We start from the raw sequence: 22,803 nt of genomic DNA, 5'->3' as shown, positions 1-22,803 counted from the left end.
TCTGAGTGCTTTAAAGGTCCCCATCTGTTAGTACTGCATCATTTCTTTGCTGCCTTTTTCAATGGGCTAGGACCCATGTTTGTTATAAACTTACCTTGTAAAATGTTGCATAATATGCCAGAAAGACTTAAAAATGTCAGCGAATCCAAGTAAGTTGCAAGACTTTTAATGACAAAGCAAAACTTAAGTACCAGGTTCTCACTGCTAGTTTTGCGGTTTTCAGGAAACACCATTTTCTTAGGTCTTGCATTTTTGTGTAGGTATAGAAAAGGGCTGACAGCTGTAGAACAGGAGATATGCTGCAGCAGTTTGGACTGAAGTATCTGGAATCTCACTGACTCGTGTGTCATCAAAGCTGTACCAGGCCTGGGTCACTGAGTTCTTGGAGAAAGCAGTGTAGTGGCCACCATCCAGATCACCAAAGTGGTTCTGGGGGAAAGAGGAAATGTCACACTTAGTGTTTACATTCGAATACTTAACTGTTACAGCCAAAAATGTAGGGCTACAAAATATTTTTAATAATTGTCCTTTATATTGGATTAAAAGGAAATGACAATTTTAAGTCAAATCATACATATAGCCTGACTTCTCTATTTTTTGTGTCACTGAAATGGTTATACATTATGTTCATTGACTATTTAATAGAATATGTGAATGAAACAGGATAGTATTTGACAGCAGCTAGTATTTATCAGTTAATACTGAGCACCTACCATCAGTTCAGTTGCTCAGTCCTGTCCGACTCTTTGCAACCCCGTGGACTACAGCACACCAGGTTTTCCTGTCCATCACCAACTCCTGGAGCTTATTCAAACTCATGTCCATTGAGCCGGTGATGCCATCCAACCATCTCATCCTCTGTCATACCCTTCTCCTGCCTTCAATCTTTCCCAGCATCAGGGTCTTTTCCTTTTTTTTTTTTTAATTTTATTTTTTAACTTTACAATATTGTATTGGTTTTGCCATATATCAAAATGAATCCGCCACAGGTATACATGTGTTCCCCATCCTGAACCCTCCTCCCTCTTCCCTCCCCGTACCATCCCTCTGGGTCATCCCAGTGCACCAGCCCCAAGCATCCAGTATCGTGCATTGAACCTGGACTGGCGACTCGTTTCATATATGATATTATACATGTTTCAAAAAAATATGGAACACTTCACGAATTTGCGTGTCATCCTTGCGCAGGGGCCATGCTAATCTCTGTATCGTTCCAATTTTAGTATTTGTGCTGCCAAAGTGAGCACCGCACCAGGGTCTTTTCCAATGAGTCAGTTCTTCACATCAGGTGGCCAAAGTATTGGAGTTTCACCTTCTGCATCAGTCCTTCCAATGAATATTCAGGACTGATTTCCTTTAGGATGGACTGGTTGGATCTCCTTGTAGTCCAAGGGACTCTCAAGAGTCTTCTCCAGCACCACAGTTCAAAAGCATCAATTCTTCGGTGCTCAGCTTTCTTTAGAGTCCAACTCTCATATCCATATAGGACCACTGGAAAAACCATATTTTGACTAGATAGACCTTTGTTGGCAAAGTAATGTCTCTGCTTTTTAATATGCTGTCATATTAAAGTTGGTCATAACTTCTCTTCCAACGAACAAATGTCTTTTAATTTCATGGCTGCAGTCACCATCTGCAGTGATTTTGGAGCCCCCCAAAATAAAGTTTCTGTTTCCATTGTCTCCCCATCTATTTGCCATGAAGTGGTGGGACTGGATGCCATGATCTTAATTTTCTGAATGTTGTGCTTTAAGCCAACTTTTTCACTCTCCTCTTTCACTTTCATCAAGAGGTTCTTTAGTTCTTCTTCACTTTCTGCCATGAGGGTGGTGGTATCTGCATATCTGAGGTTATTGATATTTCTCCCAGCAATCTTGATTCCAGCTTGTGCTTTATATAGCCCAGCATTTCGCATGATGTACTCTGCGCATAAGTTAAATGAGTAGGGTGATAATATACAGCCTTGACGTATTCCTTTACCGATTTGGAACTAGGCTGTTGTTCCATGTCCAGTTCTAACTGTTGCTTCTTGACCTGCATACAGGTTTCTCAGGAGGCAGGTCAGGTGGTCTGGTATTCCCGTCTCTTGAAGAATTTTCCAGTTTGCTGTGATCCACACAGTCAAAGGATTTGGCGTAGTCAATAAAGCAGAAGTAAATATCTTTCTGGAACTCTTGCTTTTTGATGATCCAACAGATATTGGCAATTTGATCTCTGGTTCCTCTGCCTTTTCTAAATCCAGCTTGAACATGTGGAAATTCATAGTTCACATACTGTTGAAGCCTGGCTTGGAGAATTTTGAGCATTACTTTGCTAGTATGTGAGGTGAGTGTAATTTTTCAGTAGTTTGAACATCCTTTGGCATTGTCTTTCTTTGGGATTAGAATGAAAACTGACCTTTTCCAGTCCTGTGCTTAAGTTCCAGGTATCTCTTGGGAGTCAGGAGTTGCCTATTACTCCAAGAGATACCTGGAGTCAAGAGCACCTACCATACACAGACCGCTGCTGCTGCTGCTGCTGCGTCGCTTCAGTCGTGTCCGACTCTCTGCGACCCCATAGATGGCAGCCCACCAGGCTCCGCCATCCCTGGGATTCTCCAGACAAGAACACTGGAGTGGGTTGCCATTTCCTTGTCCAATGTATGAAAGTGAAAAGTGAAAGTGAAGTTGCTCAGTTGTGTCCGGCTCTAGCAACCCCATGGACTGCAGCCCACCAGGCTCCTCCATCCATGGGATTTTCCAGGCAAGAGTACTGGAGTGGGGTGCCATTGCCTTCTCCGATACACAGACTATTAAACATCAAAGGAAATTTTAAAATAATAATCATCTCTCCTAAATGAGCTTATAGTGTAATTTTGAAGATAGGCTAAGATTAGACATGAAAAAAGACATGTAACATGGCAACATGACATAAGACGACTGCATATTGTGACCACACAATTTGAGGGGGGTGCACAGCAACAGCTCCCTCAGTCATTCAGGGCCCAAAGAAGAATCTGTTCCATTCGTCTTTCCAAACCCAGTAGATGAATGTTTGAAACAAACACATTGGAGAACCTCATTTCTCAGAAGGTAGTATGGCATATAGCAGGGGTCAGCAAACCGTATCTGGCCATGGGTCAGAGCCAGCCCACTGCCTGTTTCTGTATGGCCTGTGAATTAAGAATGCATTTTATATTTTTACATGGTTGAAAAAAGTAAAAAAAACCAAACTTGTGACATGTGGAAGTTATATGAAATTCAAAGTTTTCAATGTCCTTAAATAAAGTTTTATGGGAATACAGCCATGCTCACTTGTTTATAAGTGGCTGCTTTCACACTACAACAGTAAAGTTGAATAGTGATTAGATACATGGCCTGCAAAGCATAAAATATTTACTGTCTAGCTTTTTACAGAATAAGTTTGCTGATCCGTGGGGTAAGGGGAGGAAAATGGATTTTTCTAGTCAATTCTGACTATGAATTCAGCTTTAATACTACACAATGACCTTAAGGAAATTATTTAAACTTTCTGAGCTTTAATTCTCCTATCTTTTAAGATGGGTAAGAAGACCTTATATACAACTACTATTGTATATATGTCTTATATACAACTACTATTTCTCTTGTAATGCAAGCACATAGGAGGTACTTTTTAAGTGTCCCCATAGACCTGCATCTTCCTCACATCTCCCCTTACACATTAGAGAAATATCCCAAAGCTAATATTTAAAAGATTCAAGCTCTGGTCCTGATGTTGGCCATGTGACCTTAAGCTGATACGCTTAAATTTCCTTATTTATAAAATGGTGCCCAGAGACTTCCTGGTGGTCTAGTGGTTAAGACACTGTGCTCCCAATACAGGGAGGGCAGGTTCAATCCCTGGTCAGGGAACTAGAACCCTGTCACAACTAAGACCCAGCACAGCCAAATAACTAAGATAAATACTTTAAATGTCCATAATAGTGTGATGTAATTTGGTTGAGAAAAACAAAATGTCTGGTGGATACAGATGATGAGTAATGTTCTAAAGTGACTAGACAGATCATGGGTAGAATATGTTCAGTTTTGATGGCTTGCTGTAAAAAACAAACAAAAAAATGAACATAGCAGAAGCAGGTGAAGCATCATTCTTGATTTCCATTCCCAGTATTTTCGGCAAACAGCTAGCCTGAAAGCCTTCGTATGAAACTGTAAGGAATGCTGAATGAAACACGATAAATACCCATTGGAATATACGGGTAACTTTAAAGATGGTATAGTGAGAGTAATCTCAAGGGGCCAAGTACAGAGGAAATAAAAGATGAGTGTGATATACGGTTGATGCTGTGACTGGGAGCAAAGGCAGTTCCTGGACTCTGGAACCACTGTGCTTGGGTTTTAAAGGTAGCACAAGGGTTGGAGGTAAAGTCTTAAGTCCCTGCAAGGTGAGGCGTTGGAATGCAATTCACATATATAGCCACAACCTCTTAAAAGAGATTGACCCTCGATAACAGAACAAATGGGACTTCCCTGGTGGTCCAGTGGTTAAGAATCCACCTTGCAATGCAGAGGATGCAGGTGAGATCCCTGGTAGGGGAATTAGGATCCTACATGCTGGAGGCCAACCAAGCCCGAGGGCCTTAACTACTGAGCCTGAGCTCTAGAGCCTGTGCACCACAACCACAGAGAAGCCCACTGCTGCACCAAAAGATCCTGCATACCATGCTGCAACTAAGACCTGACACAGCTAAATAAATATTTATTTTTAAAAAAGAATAAATGACAGGGGGGAAATCTATCCTCCAGTGTTTAGCTTAGCTTGGGCTCTGGGTACAAAAAATAAAAGAAATTCCTAGAAATTTGTTACCACAGACCTGGCTTCTTTGGGGGATTCAAATTTAAACTGTTAATGCCTATGTGTGTCAGAATCCTGTGAATTTAATGTGAGAATGAGAATTATTTTGGGGTTGCTTGGCAAAAAGAATTAACTTTCTAGATTGATGGACCTTAATTCAAGCTGTACAGGATAAACACACATTAAGAAAAAAAATCCAGTGATGCTGAACTCACAATTCAATATTACAGAACACACAAGGAAACAATTCACCATGAGTAAGAAAAGGCAATAAATAACAAGATTAAACCCCAAGCACTTGAGGTAATAGAGACTATACAGAAAGTATACAAACATTTTAAGAACAGGAAGCAAACTCTGGAAACTTCAAAAGAACTTACAGAAATGATAAATACTTGAAATTTAAAATGTCAAGTGTTGAGAGTACATGGTACATAGAATTGAAGAGATAATGAATAAATTATACAGATGAAACTGAGGAAATTACCCTGAATGGAGTATTCAGCATATACTTAGAAGTGCTAGAGAATAGAGCACAGGAACAAGGCATTATTGAAAGTGACAATGACTAGAAATGATTAAGGAAAGACATGAATCTTCAAATTTAGAAAATATGGTGAACCAAGGATAAATAAAAATAATACTGCAAGACAACAAACACAAAGTTTTAAAGTCAACAGGAAAAAAGGATTATCCACAAAAGAATAACATGGCAGAACTCCACGGCAGCCATATAAACCTGAAATAATAGTTTTAAAACAATAAAACATAACTGCATCCAGAATCTGCTCTCTAGTTAAAGCATTCAAGAATCAAACAAAAGATTTTTTTCAGTCAGAGACATAAGACTTCAGGATAACAGACTTGATGTAAAGTCCACTGAAGTATGTCCTACACAAACAAAATTGAGTACAAGTGAAAAAGTGATAAGTAAGAGAGCCTGAGGACTTCCCTGGTGGTCCAGTGGTTAAGAATCCACCTGCCAATGCAGGGGATATGGGTTTGACCCCTGGTCTAGGAAAATTCCACATGCCCGTGGAGCAACTAATAAATAAGCCCATGCGCCACAACCCCTGAGAATGAATGCCTAAACTACTGAAGCCTGCATGCCGCAGAGCCCGTGCACTGCAGCTGTGCCAGAGCCTCGCGCCAGAACCACTCAGTCTGTGTGCTGCAACCATCGAAACTCATGCGCCCTAGGGCCTGTGCTCCAAACAAGACAACCTCCACAGTTACAGAGTAGCTCCTCCTCGCTGCAGCTAGGGAAAGCCTGCAAGTAGCAGTGGAGACCCAGCCAAAAGCTAAAAACAGACAAAAAAATTGATATATATCTGTCAGTTATTCATTTTGTTAAAGCAGATAAAAACTTAAGAATATATACTTGAACAACGCAACAAGTTTTATTTAATGGACATATGGAACTCTGAACCTAATTTAAAAATTCTTTTCAAGCACACATAAAACTAGTACCAAAAGCAAGTATCAACCCGTACTATGAATGGATAATATTGGACTGTATTTTCTGATAAGAATGCACTTAAGTTAGAAATTAGTGACAGAAATATGACTATATAAAATTATGTTTGGAATTTTTGAAATGCACCTCTAAATAACAAGTTGATGGAAATCAAAGGAAGTTGAAGATGGGAAATAAAGACCAGAAATCAATGAAATAGAACACAAAGAAATAATCAAAAAAACATAAGCTGGTTCTTTCAGATAATAAAATAGATAAACTATAGTGTTAAGGATAAACAAAAGGAGAAGTGACAATTCAATTATGTTGTTTAGTCCCTCAGTCATGTCTGACTCTTTGCAACCCCATGAATGACAGCCCGCCAGGCTCCTCTGTCCATGGGATTTCCTAGGCAAGAATACTGGAGGAACTGCCATATTCTTCTCCAAGGGATCTTCCTGACCCAGGGACAGAATCTCCTGCAAGTCCCCTGAATTGCAGGCAGATTCTTTACTGCTGAGCCACTTGTAAACAATTTTCTGCCAATAAATTTGAAAATGTAAAAAAAAAACAAAACAAAAAAAAAAAAGGTGGATTTTAAATATCCTTAAAACCATGTTAAAGTAAAACAAAGCTTTTATAGGTTATAACAGATAAGTGTCTTCATGATCTTTGGGTACAGCAAGCTGTGGTATTTTCACACAATGGAATATTATACAGCAATGAAAGTGAAAGTGAAGTCGCTCAGTTGTGTCTGACTCTTTGCGACCCCATGGACTGTAGCCTACCAGGCTCTTCCGTCCATGGGATTTTCCAGGCAAGAACACTGGAGTGGGTTGCCGTTTCCTTCTCCAGGAGATCTTCCCGACCCAGGGATTGAACCTGAGTCTCCCGCACTGTAGGCAGACGCTTTACCATCTGAGCCACCAGGGAAGTCCAATGAAGATGAGTAAGCCACAATACATGCAATAATATGAATGAATGTTGCATAATTTTGACTGAAAGAAGTCAGACACAAAAGAGTCCACACAGTAGGATTTCACTTCTATAAAGCAGAAGAACTGGCAAAACCTGTCAGCAGCCAGTGGTCTCCTGGACCAGAAGGGGCCACACAGGCAGTTAGGGTACTGGTAATATTCTACTTGAACTATATTCTGGTTACACTGGCAGGTTACCTTTTTGCAATTTTACTGAGTTTTACATTCATGGTTTCCATTTTTAGAAAATAGACATGGGGACACAGGGAGGGGAGGGTGGGACAAAGTGGGAGATTAGGATTGACATATATACACTACCATGTATAAAACAGATAGCTAGTGGGAAGTTGCTGTATGGCACTGAGAGTTCAGCTTGGCGCTCTGTGATAACCCAAATGGGTGCTATGGGGGAGGAGGGTGGTGGAAAGGAGTCCCAAGAAGGAAGGGATGTATGTATACATATAGCTAATTCACTACTGTACAACAGAAACTAGCACACTGTAAAGCAATTATACTCTAATAAAAAAAAAAAAGAAGTAACAGAAACTCCTGGATAGATTCACCATGGCTAAAGCAAATTGATCAAATATTTCAAAATCTATTCACCAAGAACAAAAATTCAAGGACCAGATAGTTTTTTTGTTTAATTATACCAGACTTTCAAGAAACAAGTTATTTTTATCTTATACAGGCTGTGACAGAGAATAGAAAAGAATGGCAAACCTATTTTATGAGGCTAAAAACAGACTGATCCTAAAACAAAACAGGCTGATCCCTAAAACAAAAACAGGAAAGGACAGTATGAGAAAGAAAGTTACAGGTTAGTTTCTTGATTGTGAAAATGGATATTAAAAATGTGAAAATATTTTTAGCAAAAAAAATTAAGTAGAAAATCAATGTTGTTTGCTATGTTAATAGAATAAAGGAGAGATTCAGATCAGTAATCTTCAAAATGTGATCTGGAAGAAAAAAGTTTCATGTGTTAGCACATGACAATGCATTATACAAAGTTGTGAGAGCAAAATATTAGAAACAACCTAGATACAAAGAATTACTAAAAGCAGGTTAAATGTATGCACTAAAGCTAATCTATCAATATGGATTAATATCACAAAAGTAAAGCTGAGGAAAAAGTTACAGAAAGATATGTAGGATAATGATACTAGATTTATAAAACATGCAAAACAGACTATATCACACATACATGTGTGACAAAAGTATGAAAGAATGCATGGGAATGTGCTATGCTGTGCTAAGTCACTCAGTCGTGTCCGACTCTGCAACCCTATGGACTGTAGCCCGCCAGGCTCCTCTGTCCATGGGATTCTGTAGGCAAAAATACTGGAGTGGGTTGTCATGCCCTTCTCCAGGGGACCTTCCCAACCCAGGGATCGAATCCGTGTCTCTTATACCTTCTGCATTGGCTGGCACATTCTTTATCACTAGCACCACCTGGGAAACCCTGCATGGGAGTAATTCCTTCCAACATCAGGACAGTGGTTACAACTGAGAAGGGTGCGAAGTGGAGTTGTTGAAGATACATAGAGGCTTGATTTTTTTCTACAATATTCTATTCTTAACATCTGTGTGTGTACATATTATGTTTTCTTTGCCTGAAATATTTCATAATTTTAAAAAGTTTTCCTAGAAACCAATCATTTGAAGAGGGTTGAAGGGGGTAAATGCTGTTAGTGTATGATCACTATTTTCAAATATTTGAAGGACTGTCACATATAAGACGTATAAGATACAAGAAGGACAGGGAAGCCTAGTATGCTGCAGTCCATGGGGTTGCAAAGAGTCGGACACAACTGAGTGACTGAACAACAACAACACATATAAGAAATAAGAATGAGTTCTGTTTGGCTAACACATACGTGCAAGCATTTGTTAACCAAAAAGTCACATAGGTATTAACTGTGCTGTGTTCAGTTGTGTCCGACTCTTGCGACCCTGTGGACTGTACCCTGCCAGGCTCCTCTGCCCATGGCATTTTCCAGGCAAGAATACTGGAGTGGGTCGCCATTTCCTTCTCTAGGGATCAAACCCACTTCTCTTACGTCTCCTGCACTGGGAAGTGGACTCTTTACCACTGCACCACCTGGGAAGCCCAAAGAGTTTGGGCCCAACGTAGACAGAAAAGTTAACAGTCAGAGGCAGCATAACATAGTAGTGAGAGCAGGACTGTTTGCAGCAGTCTGCCTGGCTGCAGACCCTGGCTCTGCCCTTTGTAGGTATTAGATTAGAGCAGATTATTTAACCTCTGTTCCTGTTTCCCATTCTGTAAGATGGGGATGATAATACTGCCCATGCCTCACAGGGCTACAAAAGAATTAAATGGTTGATTATTTATAAAGTGCTTGGAACACTATCTGGTACATAGCAAGCACTATATATTTGTAAAATCAAACAAATCTGGCAGATAAAGAGCCTTCCTTGTAAAGCAGAGAGCTCTTTAAGGGTTTATTCGAAAGCTGGATAAATATCTGTTAAGGACGGTGTGAACAGGCAATCCTTCCTTTTTGGGCCAGGGTTGAATACTTCTCAAATTTCAGTATGCATTCCAATCATATGGGGATCTTGCAAATTTCCAGTCAGTAAGTGTTGGGTGGAGCCTGATATTTCTTATTTCTACCAGGTGTTTCCTGGGGAATGACACCTTATGTAGCCGAGTTCTGGATGGCCTTTCCCCACGACCATACATCACAGTTTCTAAGATGCTTTGTTCTTGCTTCTGATCAATCACCAATTTTCAGTAAATTCTAGGTATATTTCTTTCAAAATCAATTTTTACCCTTCAATTAACTAGTAATCATTTAAACAAAGCTTGGGTGTCTCTTTTAATATAAACATGTACCTTTTCATACTGCAGATAATTATCATACAAGTTTTTATAAATTCTGCTTTTGGATTTTTTATTTAAAGCAGAAACAGTTATAATGAGAAGTTAAAACAATAAAATACGGAGGTGGAGCAATTCCTATATCATTTTGGAATTCACATTAGAGTCTATTATGATACAGAAGAGGATGTCACTCTAGATTTCCAAATTGGCAAGTTAGAGAAGGAAAACCATATTAAAGGGCAAGATAAATTAGAAAGAAGAAGAATGTCAAGGATCAACATAAAAAGGATAAAGTAAAGAAGGATCTTTTTTAAGTTTGAAGTATGGTTCTCAGTTGAGAGATGTTAAAGAGAAAGACCAGTTGAAACAATATTTTATATTAATTCAGTGATAAGCTTCATAGCAAATTAGATTTCAGCACACCAGAGGACTCTGGTGAGTCACACTGGGATCGAGTGGGAGCCTTGCCCATCTGACACCGGACACAACCGGACCTCCAAGTTCAAGTGAAACTGGAATGTTCAAGTGAAACCTGAATGTTCTGAAGAAGATAACACTGTGATCCAGAACACAGAGATGGCCTTGTGCTTGGGGTGGGTTGATGCTGTGGGAAGTTGTAGAAGGTATGGTCTGAATTATACTCCATGATTTCTTTCCTTCATGGAATCCTCAATGATGACAGTTGATTCAGAGCCAATGGAATCCCCAGAGTTTCCTCAGGACTGATGCTCACAGGCAGGGATTATGTTTGGGGGGCTTTCACCATAGAGAGGCTCATGATTATTCAACATAAAGCTACTGGAACCAACTTGTGCTGCCCACTGCCCAGAGCACAGCTCACAAATGTCCCTAGATCTGAAATAACCATGGAGCAGTGGGACAGTAAGGAGCCAGTGTAGAGGACATTGTATTCTTTAACTCTGGTACTGTTCAAGGTCAAAGTGGGCAGTTTCCAGGCTCTCTATTTTGTTTTTAAAAGAACAGTACAGTAGAAGTCAGGAAGAGATAGGAGTAGTCATTCAAGCAAATAATTCTACAGTTTTCTTTAAACCTGTGTTACTTTGTATATTTCAGCATTTTACTCACCACCACTGCACAGAGGTTATATTTAGGATGTTTCCGAAAAATTGGACAAATGTAAGGAGTAAGGTCCAAGTTAGTGAGCGGGTAATGAATATCTGTCCTCAGTTTCCTTTTCATTGTACCCAGAATGTCAAACCTGGAGAGATAAAATAAATGTGTGAGATAGTAAGTTTGTAAATCACTCATGAATGAAGTGCACATACTTTCACAAGTTCATAGTTAAAAGTAATTTCTTGGAAAGATTATTTGGTGCTGACCTTTACAAAAATTACTTTGTCTCATCTACATATATTTAGAATCTTCACATCCACAAGCCTTATCAAAACTGAGGCTGGAGTGGGCCAAGGGCCTGAGTCAAGGAATGAGACGGATTAGAGTCAATCTAGCAGGAGTAAAAAAATGGAATTAAAGCCAGGATCAGCACTGGAGGAGTAGAAATCAGGCTGGTGGCTTCCTGAAGTCTTCTCTCCAGTGGATGCTGTTTACCCTAACCAAGCTGACTCAGCTTTTTCTTATCTTGCTTTCCGCACACACTGTCTTGGCAGTGTCCTGTTTTCCAGCTCTGAGGTTTTAATACATCTTTAATAAGATAAAACTTGGTGAAAATCTTGTCACATTTTCTAGGTGTTACATAGATCAGCAAATCTGAGGTCATATCAGAATCACTCCAGAGCTTTTTAAAAAATACATTATGTTCATTTTGGAAAAATGGCTGATTTAGGTCTCAGATCAGATCAGATCAGTCGCTCAGTCGTGTCCGACTCTTTGCGACCCCATGAATCGCAGCACGCCAGGCCTCCCTGTCCATCACCAACTCCCAGAGTTCACTCAGACTCACGTCCATCGAGTCAGTTATGCCATCCAGCCATCTCATCCTCTGTTGTCCCCTTCTCCTCCTGCCCTCAATCCCTCCCAGCATCAGAGTCTTTTCCAATGAGTCAACTCTTCTCATGAGGTGGCCAAAGTACTGGAGTTTCAGCTTTAGCATCATTCCTTCCAAAGAAATCCCAGGGCTGATCTCCTTCAGAATGGACTGGTTGGATCTCCTTGCAGTCCAAGGGACTCTCAAGAGTCTTCTCCAACATCACAGTTTAAAAGCATCAATTCTTCGGCGCTCAGCCTTCACAGTCCAACTCTCACATCCATACATGGCCACAGGAAAAACCATAGCCTTGACTAGACGAACCTTTGTTGGCAAAGTAATGTCTCTGCTTTTGAATATGCTACCTAGGTTGGTCATAACTTTCCTTCTAGAGGAGGGAAATTACTGGATGAGCCTAAGATATTCTTGTGCCAGAAAGTAAAGAATCTTGTTTGCAAAACCTAAAGGAATATCAAGGGGAAAAGGGGGAAAGATTGAAGGCAGGAGAAGGGGATGACAGGATGAGATGGTTGGATGGCATCACCAACTTGATGGACATGAGTTTGAGCAAGCTCCAGGAGAGTTGGTGATGGACAGGGAAGCCTGGCGTGCTGCAGTCCAGGGGATCGTAAAAAGTCGGACACGACTGAGCAACTGAACTGAAAGGAATATCGTTATCATCTGACCCCATATGATATGATATCATATGATCCTATGCCTAGGTATCAGCTCAAAAGAAATGAAGAGGTTTTATATCCACATAAAAACCTATATGCAAATGTTTATAGCAGCTGTATTCCTATCTGCCCCAAACTGGAAACAACCTGAATGTTCATCAACTGGTGAATGGAACAATTTTGTTACATTCATAAAAGGGTATATACTACACAGCAATCAAAAGAAGGAACCACAGCTACATTCCACAGCATGGATTAGTCTCATTGTTCAAAGTGAAAGAAGCCAAACTCAAAAGGTCACATATGGTGTAACATAGGACATTCTGGAAAAGGTGAAACTATAACAATGGAAATCATATCACAAGTTTCTTTAGTTCATGTATACAAATAGTTGATTCATGCTGTTGTACAGCAGAAACTAACACAACACAAGGGAAGCAATTATCCTCCAATTAAAAAAATAAAGTTTCTAGGGGCTGAAGGTGGAAGAAGTGATTGACTATAAAGGAACACGAGAAAACTTTTTGGGGTGATGGAAATGATCTCTCTGTTGGCAGCAATGGTTATATTACACTTGTCAAAATTCATAGAACTATACACTTAAGGATACATTTTATATATTTAATTATACTTTATTAAACTTAAATTAACTAATCAGGTGCTCACAGGAGATGGCTTGAAGCGGATCCCACTGGCCAACCTGAACAATTTGAACATCAAGAAGAATAATAGGGCTTCCCTGGTTGCTGAGTGGTAAAGAATCCACCTGACAACGTAGGAGACATGGATTTAATCCCTGATCTCGGAAAATCCCCACAAGCCATGGAGCAACTAAACTTGTGTGCTGTAGCTGCTGAGCCTGTCTCTACAGCCCAGGAGCCATAACTACTGAAGCTCATACGCCCTAGAATCTGTGGTCTACAACAAGAAAAGCCATGGCAGTGAGAAGCCAGCACGCTAGAGAGTAGTCCTCTCTCTCCACAACTAGAAAAAAGCCCATGAAGCAATGAAGACCCAGCACAGCCAAAAATAAATCAATAAATCATTTTTTTTAAAAAGAATGATAATAGTAATGGATATTAAACCCATTAAAATTTAAAATATCCATGAGTTCAAAGTGATACTAGTTACAGAGAGGAAAACTATACCTTTAAATGGTGAGATCTTACAGTTGCTACCTTAACTAAGGGATCAAATTTAACATTACCAATAATTTTTGGACAAATTTTCCAAATATTTTTTGGGAAACTGGGACAAATTTTCATGATTTGCCTCCTGATGTAATGTAATGACAAGTCCATAACATCAGCTGTGGCAGATTCTTGCTACAATAAAACAGCTTAGCCTGAATCTAACCAAGGGGAAACAATCAGACAAATTCAGGAGGAGGCAAAAATGGCTCAACAGGAGGAAAAAAAAGTTTAACTATTAAAAAAGAGGGAAGGATCAGTCCAGATTAAAAGAGGCTGAAGAGATAGCCAAATGCAATGTATGACCCTTGACTGGATGGACTGGAAAAAAAGTAATGAAAGACATTTTGGGGATGGGGGAATTTAGATACGGACTGTATCTTAGGTGATACAAAATTATCGTTACATTTTTTGGACTATTTGATAATGGTGGTGTGATTATGTAGGAGAATGTCCTTTTTCTCAGGTGATAGATACATGCTAAAGTATTTAAGCATGGAATGCCTTGGTGTTTGCATCTTACATTAGACGGTTCAGCCAATAAAATGGAAGGGACAGAGAAAGGGAGAGCTGGAAGGAGAAAGACTGGAAGAATGGAAGGAAATGTCAAAAAGTGGCACCAACTAGTGAAGATTTTAGGGTACATGGATACTCATTGTATACCTTTTCTATGTTTCTGTATATATAAACTTTTAAAAATAAAAACTGAGCTGGGGGTAGAGATTAAAAATTAAAATAGTGATGCTCAGATTCCACGTCAGACTTATGGGATTAGAGTCTCCAGTGGAGCTAGGGAATCTATCTTTAAAAAGCACTCAAAGTGAGCTCCAAAATGTCTATCAACAGTTAAAAAGATAAAGAAAACATGATGTACATACATATGACGGAGTATTACATAGGTGTAAAAAGGAATGAAATTCTGCTACAAGGATATCCGACCTTGGAAACATTATGCTAAGTGAAACAGGTCAGCAAAAAGGACAAATGTTGTGTGACTATACTTATGTTCAGTATCAGAATAGGCAAATTTACAGACACAGAAAGCAGACTGGAGGTTACCAGAGGCTAAAGGGAAAAGGAATGAGGGGTGGTTAATGATTTCAGAGTTTTTGTAGAGGGTGATGAAAAAGTTTTGGAAATACTGATATACAACATTGTGAATTGTAATTAATGCCAGTGAAATTATACACTTAAAATGGCCAAAATGGCAAATTTTATTATGTATATTTTACCACAGATTAAAAAAAATTAATATACCCAACACCATTGAATTGTACACTTAAATGGGTGAAATGCATGGTATGTGAGTTACATGTTAAAGCTGTTCCAAAAATCTGCTCACAAAATGTTAAAATCCATACCTTTTTAGGTGAAAGACAATTGTTTTTGGCGCTTTGGAAATAGTGGCCCTCACAGCTGCTTCTTGCTTGGTTTCACAAAAGGAACAGTGAATCTGGTTGTTCCAGGTCAATGTGTCTTGTTGGAAAAAACACTGGAGACAGTCCTATTGAGGAAAAACGCATTTGATGACCAAATCGGATCCACAGTAATCTGGGCTACTGTCTATATTAGAACTCTGAAAGAGCTGCAGAAACGTAATCCCCGGTGCTTTTCTCAAAGTCAAGTCCAAGAGATGCCAGCACCGCAAGATGCAGTTTGGATAGAATCCACCTGGCAAAGGAGGTGCTGCTTTCTCACTTAGTTACTGCAAGGGATCCAAATGTCCATCTCATTTCTAATCTCTAAATCATCATTTTACTATTTCTGATTTGTTTCAGAATAATACCAACTATGCAATTTCCACTAACCAAGTCAGGCTTTATTTGTCTCATCACAAAAGTGATCTGGTGACTAAAAATGGCTGTATCCCAGTATCTGGGGGTGGCCCATATAAAGACAGCAGAACAGAGAGAATCAGATCTCATGCCCACAGGAGACATCACCAACCATCCAAGCCCCCTGCTCTGCAAACCACTGGCCTAAAGAAGTGAGCACAGATTGCCAGTGCCTCATTTAGAGGCTTTGGAATTCATCTCCAGCAGGCTTTACCAGTTTGATCTGAGGAAAAAGTACAGGTCTGAATAAGCAGAATTCTTTTCTCTAATTCTGGTATGTGAAAAAAGTTTTAGCAATAGATGTACTTTCATAATTGTGGGAAAAAAATATTAATGCGTGTTTTTCTGCAAGGAAACTTACTGCTCCCTGCCTCCTAACAGCCACCTACCTTTCACCAACACCTCCCACCCCTGCCAACCCCCCACCCACTCCCTGACCCTCCCCACTCCATTTACATATTAACTTTTGGTATTACAATAAAGAGGTAAACTAAGACACCATTCCATTCTATCTTCCCCCTCAAATTCCTCAGCTTATGTCCAAATATAAGTGGCACAAGACTAAAAGTCAAATTTATTTCTATCTAGTTTTCAATCTGGACCTACAGACCTCTGGGATGAAAAGGGGCCATAGAATTTTTATAAGTTTAAATTTCCTGTATGCACCAAGCCATCTCAATAGGTTGAATAAAGCCCACCTATCTATTTTACAGTGAGGCTGTTTTACTGAACGTCATCAGAGATACAACTGAATTCACAGTAACTTTTGGCTGTATGTCGCTTTTCTACAAAACACTGTCATCATGGGCTTCCAATTTTTTTTAGTTATGAAGTGGCTCCCCTTATACTAGAAACTATAGGAAACAATGCTGAGAAAAATCCAGGGCTGGGGCAGAGAGAGACAAAAGAGGTCTCCAGGAGTAAGAATTCTTACCTGAAGAGAGCACTCGTATTCGGATGGAATGGGGAGGGAGATGATGGTGAAAACTTCGTTCTTGTAGGTGCAGTTCTCACACTTTAAACATACGATGCTATAACTGAGCTGCCCTTCAAACAGCCGGGTGATGATGGAGGACTCACTGGCAATCATTTTCCTGCAGCATCTTGGAATGGATCTTTTTTCATATGCTTTTCTCTGGTGGTACTAATCAAGGGACAAATTCATGCCAAATCAACTATTGGTTATCAAAGTTGTTTTAATAGAATGACCCGATTTTTCTATCAGAATGCTACCCAAAACTTTAGTTTTGGATTCAGATAATAAATAGAATAAGATCTTAAGAGTATATAATAGGTATAATTTCTGATAATTCATTGATTTGCCTCTTTAAGTGAAGCCGAGGATGAGGATACCCTAACCCTGGTAAAATCCATGTCCGTGGTGCCATAAGCTGACAGCCAATGATACTGTGATATGGGGCTCTGGAGGCGGGTTTTCCTGGGAAGAGGGTAAGCTGCAAACTGGCTTCCGGTCATGCAAGTTTATCTAGCGGTAAGATAAAGGAATTGGATCTTTCCTCCAGTCCCTTCAGGTTATGTTTGTTCTCTAGCCTCCTATTGTTAGGGAAAAAAAAGTTTCTTAAAGAGCAAATGTTAAACTCCTGAGATGGCCCAATTTTGTTAGGCTTGTAGCCTGATGTGAATCTAGCTGATGCCCAGGAACAGCATTTCTGGGAGCACGTTCTGACTGTCCAGTGATTCTACAGCCTTAGCGAAATGTTCTAAAGGCGCTATGCTTTCAGTTGGTTCTGCTTTGGCAGCTTCTTTCATCACACCTCCTGCCCACGTCTCCCATCATTAATTCCACCTACCTTTTTCAGAGCTTCATGAAGTTCATTCAGGACATAAATCAAGAATTCCTGAGCATCTTGCTGCGTCTTTTTCATAAATACTGGGTAGAGGTTGCCAAGAGCTGACCGAAATATTTCTGGTGAGACACAGTCAGAGTCTCCAAGCCACATGTCTGTCATCACATATGCAAAGGCAGTGGCAACCTCACTGCAGTCCCTAAGAAGGAGGGGAAATGTTTCTGGCTGATCATGTGGCATCAGACCCCAAGCCTGATTCATTTCTTGGTTGACCTTCTCGTTTTACTCACCCTAGAAATGGGATCTGGGGCGCTGCAGCCTCTACTAACTGGTTTAGCCCTTTCCAGAAGGTCCCTTCCCTAACCTCACCTTGGAGAGCAGGGGTGGGGGCCGGGCCACAGGTAAGGCAAATGGTCTTACTTTTGAAGAGCATTAATGTACTTTCCCGAGAGAAAGTATTCCACCAGTGGTGAGATGCTGCAGAGACACTGTAAGATGGCATTCATGTAGCATGTGTTGCCCAGGTTCCGCAGGCCAGTCACCCTCTGGAGATGGGGCTGGTTCTCTTCAGCCTCGTTAACCGGGCACGGGTCATAGTGATCTGTGCACTCTGAACTGTGTTGGTGCCATGTGGAAAGAAAGGAAAGCATTTTGAAGAAACAAAATATGCACAAATGAAATCAGGCCCTCTCAGCCTCATGACACAAAAAAGAGTTCTTCCTAAGATTTATACCAAATACATTCCCTATCAAAGACAGAAGTATTTGGACTTGGAGTCTAAAACTGTGTTACTTGGCTCAGGACTCTCTGAACAGTGAAAGTGAAGTCGCTCAGTGGTGTCCGACTCTTTGCGACTTCATGGACTGTAGTCTACCAGGTTCCTCTGTCCATGGGATTTTCCAGGCAAGAATACTGGAGTGGGTTACCATTTCCTTCTCCAGGAGATCTTCCCAAACCAGTGATTGAACCCAGGATTCCCGCACTGTAGGCAGACGCTTTACCATCTGAGCCACCAGGAAACTCTGAACAGTGCCTGCAGCCAAACAAACAGAGATAAAATTTCTTCCTAAAACCAAAGCAAGAGGACAGAAAACACTGCCTTTTCAGGGTCCTAGAATCTGCTAAAAATGCAGACTTTCTTTCTAAATACTATTTAGAGTATTTACATTTTTGCTGGACAAGTAATTTAATTATTATTACTAGTAATAATAATAATAGATAGCAGTTAATAACAATGATGGAGAAGGAAATGGCAACCCACTCCAGTATTCTTGCCTGAGAAATCCCATGGACAGAAGAGCCTAGCAGGCTGCAGTCCATGGGGTCACAGAGTCGGACACAACCAAGTGCACGTGCAGAGTAAAAATGAAAGTGAAAGTGTTAGTCACTTCTGTGAGCCCAAGAACTGTAGGCTGCCAGGCCCCTCTGTCCATGGAATTCACTAGGGAAGAACACTGGAGTGGGTAGCCATTCCCTTCTCCAAGGGATCTTCCAGATCCAGGGATCGAATCTGGGTCTCCCACATTGCAGGCAGATTCTTTACTGTCTGAGCCACCAAAGAAGCCAGCTATCATGTATTAACTGGCACTATGTTAAGCATTTAATATGAACTTTCCTATTTAATTCTTGCAACAATTCTATGGGGTAGTACAGTTATTTTTGAATCCTGTTTTACAGGTGAGATATCATATGTAAATGGTCTAGTCATTTGCCATGGTAATATACTAATGCATGTGCAGTGACTTGTAGAGAGAAGGGATATTTATCTATCTACCTACCCATTATCTGTCTGTCAAGTTATTTGGATTTATATATCAAATATTAGGAGTCTATATGTGTGTGTACACATGTATATGCCACATATACATTCAAGAGCATAATATATACACATATTAATATACATATATTAAGAGCACATACATGGATATATGTGTATAAATTATACACATATACATATAAACACACAAACATACATAGAGGGAGAGAAAGAGCACATACTTTGCAAAAAAAAAAAAATAGATCTTACTTTAAATTCTGACTCTGGCACTTACTAGTTACATGATCTGGGACTTTTATATGTCTGTTTCTCATCTATAAAACAGGATAGTGTTACTTGGCTTACAGGATTGTTCTAAGGATTGGATTAAATGATGCAAGGTGTGAAGCACAGATTACATAGTTAATAAATGGCAACTTAACTTAAATTTTTAAAGAAATGACTGATCCAGAATATCCTTAACAGTAGCTATGGAATTCATATGTCCATATGGATCAACCAGACCCACACAGAAGACAGTCCTTTCTCCACACAGAGCTGCTTTCTGTGATTGGGCTACTGCACCAGGCAGCCCAGTATCTTTGTCCCCTCGATTTTTCTTTCCACGCTTACTATCTCAAATTGGGTCTCCAGGAGACAGCTACCTCACCTCAGTACCTCTACTTACAATTCTGCCAGTTTGACAAGTTCTCTCTGTTACCTGGATGGACATTTCCCTTTTATTTATCAATATCATGGGAGGCCTAGACCTGTCACTCTTTAGGCATAACTATTAGCTGGATATTAAATAACATCTTCCCTTCCATTTGGGCAACCCCCAATGAGTCAAACCTGGAAAAATCATTCAAAATGCGGCATGTACCTCCTGACCCCTTAAGCATGGCTTCTTCCTACCACTCTAACTAAGCTTATCTAAAAAACTATAGTAGACAGAAGCTCACAGGACATAGTAGATACTGAAGTCGTCTTCAGGGAAAGACCGCTGTGAAGCCATTTCATGAAACCACATTGGTCTTTCACTTCTATTTAGGAGCTGTGTCTAATCCTTTTAGCTTCATTTCTCCAAGCCTGTTACTCGGGTTCTTTCTGTTTCTAATAAACAACTTGTATGTTCCTCTCTACTTTCAGTAGCTGCAAACTGATTTCATCTGTACTTCAGTTACATTCCAACTTGGATTTCCCATACATCATAATCCTTTACATTACACTTCAAGATTCTGCAATGTTGCCATTGATACTGTTAACTTGGCTGCTTTAAAACTTTCAAAGGTTAGATTTCAGAGAATTTACAGAACATATGACCCCTTTTCCTCCATCTTTCCAAGTGTTTATTGTATGTATATATTATACATTCTAACAAACACATTCACAGAAGATTTGCCTCCACATCAGTGGACACTATGGAAACCCTACCTGCTTAGGGCACTCATCCACTTACCCAGTGACCACACCTCTTCTAGGCCTTTGAGGGACTGTTTCCTATGGTGGAAAGAGAGACAGCAGTTTTTGCTGCTTCCCAAAACATATAACATTAGGATAGACTACAGTATTTCCCTTCATGCTCATCAACTAGAGTGCAAAAGAGGTTCATATTCACACACACACACACCACACTAGTGCCACACGGGGCAAATAAAGTGTTCATCATAGAAGAATTTATAAGCTGAGAAACAGCAAAGCACACATGGTCTCCTGAGCTCTCATTTTCTCATAGAGACCCATGCATAAGAAAGAACTTCAGTAGAGAGGGAACCCCTTGCAAAGAACCCCCCCACCTTAACGCTCTGTCTACAAAGCTAATACCAACCTGTTCTTCCTCTAAGCACACTCAGAATCTGTAAGCAGTAGGTAAAGAAAGAGCCATCAGGGCCAATTCAATTCCTTTCTTCTCAACTCTACATCAAGTAAAATGAATGAGATTACAGAAGGGGCTAACCAGGTGGCTCAGTGGTAAAGAACCCACGTGCCAATGTAGGAGACACAAGAGACACGGGTTTGATTCTTGGGTTGGGAAGATCCCCTGGAGGAAGAAATGGCAACCTACTCCAGTATTCTTGCCTGGGAAATCTGATGGACAGAGGAGCCTGGTGGGATACAGTCCATGGGGTTGCAAAGAGTTGGACACAACTGAGTGACTAAGCATCAGTTATACAAGCATACAAATGGAAAAAGCTCTTCAAAAATGTCAATATCAGGAAAGAAAGTAGGCTGACAACTATTTCAGATTAAAAAGAAACTAGAGAAACAAGACCAAATACTCAATCCTGAGTGGGATCCTGGATCAGGAAGAAAATTAGTATAAAAGGGTATTATTAGGACAATTGATAAAATCAGAATATGGATTATATATGAGTAATTTTGTATTTTGTTGAATCTTCTGAATTTTATAACACTGTATTCTGTTTATTAAAGAGAATGTCCTTGTTTTTAAGAACTACATACTGAAAGATTAAGGGGTAAAGGGGCATGATTTAAGCAACCTGCTTTCAAATGGATCAGAAAAATACACAGACACAGAACCATGATGAAAGAAGGGAAAAGGGAGTGATAAAGCAAACATGAAGCAAATGTAGCCCAAATGCCTACAACTGGTGAATCTGAGTGAAGGTATACTACAGTACTCTTCTTGCAATTCTTCTGTAAGCTTGAATTATCTCAAACTAAACAGTGACAAAATTAAGAATGTAGTAGACATACTTGTCATTTGGATTTATCGCCAAGATATATCACCATTAAGTCAAAAAGCAAGATGCTTAAGAGTTGCCTGTAGTATATCCAAATGGTTATCTATCTATCTATCTATATAGATATTTGTACATTAATATATACCTTTATACTTATGTTCAGGCTACACAAAGACAATAAGAATACATTAAGACATTAAGAATTCAGGCATCATTTATGACACCTGAAAAAGGGATCTTGGCAACTAGAGAGGCTAACTCTTGCAGTTATTTGAACTTTGCAGTCTATTTACAGATGAGTTTCTTGAAGTCACCACAGTGGTGGTTCTGGAGGACTTGAATGCTATCATCCTGCTCTTTTTGGAGATGAATTTCTCCCAAGACCTTGTTTCTCCTAATCAATGTAGTCTGGTTAAAATTTCATTTTATATTTGATACTGGAAGATAAAAATAAACTTCATATTCACATATTGATCTTATATCCAGGAAGCTTTCTAAACTTTAGTATAATTTTTATTAATATATAGGTTATTTGGATTTTTTCAATTCTTACGCATTTTATTTTTTATCTTTCAAACTAGCTAGCACCTCTCATAAAATGCTGAATAAAAGTGAGATAGTAGGTATCCATAGCTCATTCCTGAACTGAGGAAAAGTATTAAATAATTCACCATTAAAAATAATACTTACTAAAAAAAAGAAATAAAAATAATACTTACTAAAGGCATAATTTGTTTTTTGAGAGTAGCAATCATGAATGGATTGTGAGTGTGATGAGGTTTTTCTGTATCTTT

The 22,803-nt window shown here is 39.6% G+C and overlaps 1 protein-coding gene and 1 non-coding gene across 2 annotated transcripts; both read right to left on the bottom strand.

Annotated features, from left to right (window-relative positions):
• Positions 1-150: 150 nt before the first annotated feature.
• On the bottom strand, positions 151-21,075 carry USP50 (ubiquitin specific peptidase 50). The gene is made up of 7 exons (XM_055537986.1): positions 20,267-21,075; positions 17,969-18,163; positions 17,552-17,747; positions 16,675-16,884; positions 15,267-15,409; positions 11,180-11,312; positions 151-429 (listed from the first exon to the last, which is right to left on the bottom strand). Exons 1-7 carry the CDS (start codon positions 20,332-20,334, stop codon positions 238-240), a joined length of 1,137 nt encoding a protein of 378 aa, XP_055393961.1. The 5' UTR covers positions 20,335-21,075; the 3' UTR covers positions 151-237.
• LOC129622213 (U6 spliceosomal RNA) lies at positions 1,144-1,247 on the bottom strand. Its single transcript, XR_008699884.1, has one exon. It is a non-coding gene; the product is annotated as a U6 spliceosomal RNA (small nuclear RNA).
• Positions 21,076-22,803: the final 1,728 nt, after the last annotated feature.

This window comes from Bubalus kerabau, chromosome 10 (genome assembly GCF_029407905.1).
Source record: "Bubalus kerabau isolate K-KA32 ecotype Philippines breed swamp buffalo chromosome 10, PCC_UOA_SB_1v2, whole genome shotgun sequence".
Taxonomy (NCBI): Eukaryota; Metazoa; Chordata; class Mammalia; order Artiodactyla; family Bovidae; genus Bubalus; species Bubalus kerabau.
This window is presented reverse-complemented; position numbering and strand designations above follow the sequence as displayed.

What these genes read in the sequence shown, in the direction of transcription:
- USP50 (XM_055537986.1), bottom strand. Translation starts at nt 20,334, where the DNA reads ATGTGGTTTCATGAAATGGCTTCACAGCGGTCTTTCCCTGAAGACGAC. An exon ending in TTCATGAAGCTCTGAAAAAG is followed by an intron (nt 16,885 to 17,551) that starts GTAGGTGGAATT and finishes TCCCTTGATTAG; the next exon opens with TACCACCAGAGAAAAGCATA. An exon ending in ATAACCTCTGTGCAGTGGTG is followed by an intron (nt 430 to 11,179) that starts GTGAGTAAAATG and finishes TCTTTCCCCCAG; the next exon opens with AACCACTTTGGTGATCTGGA.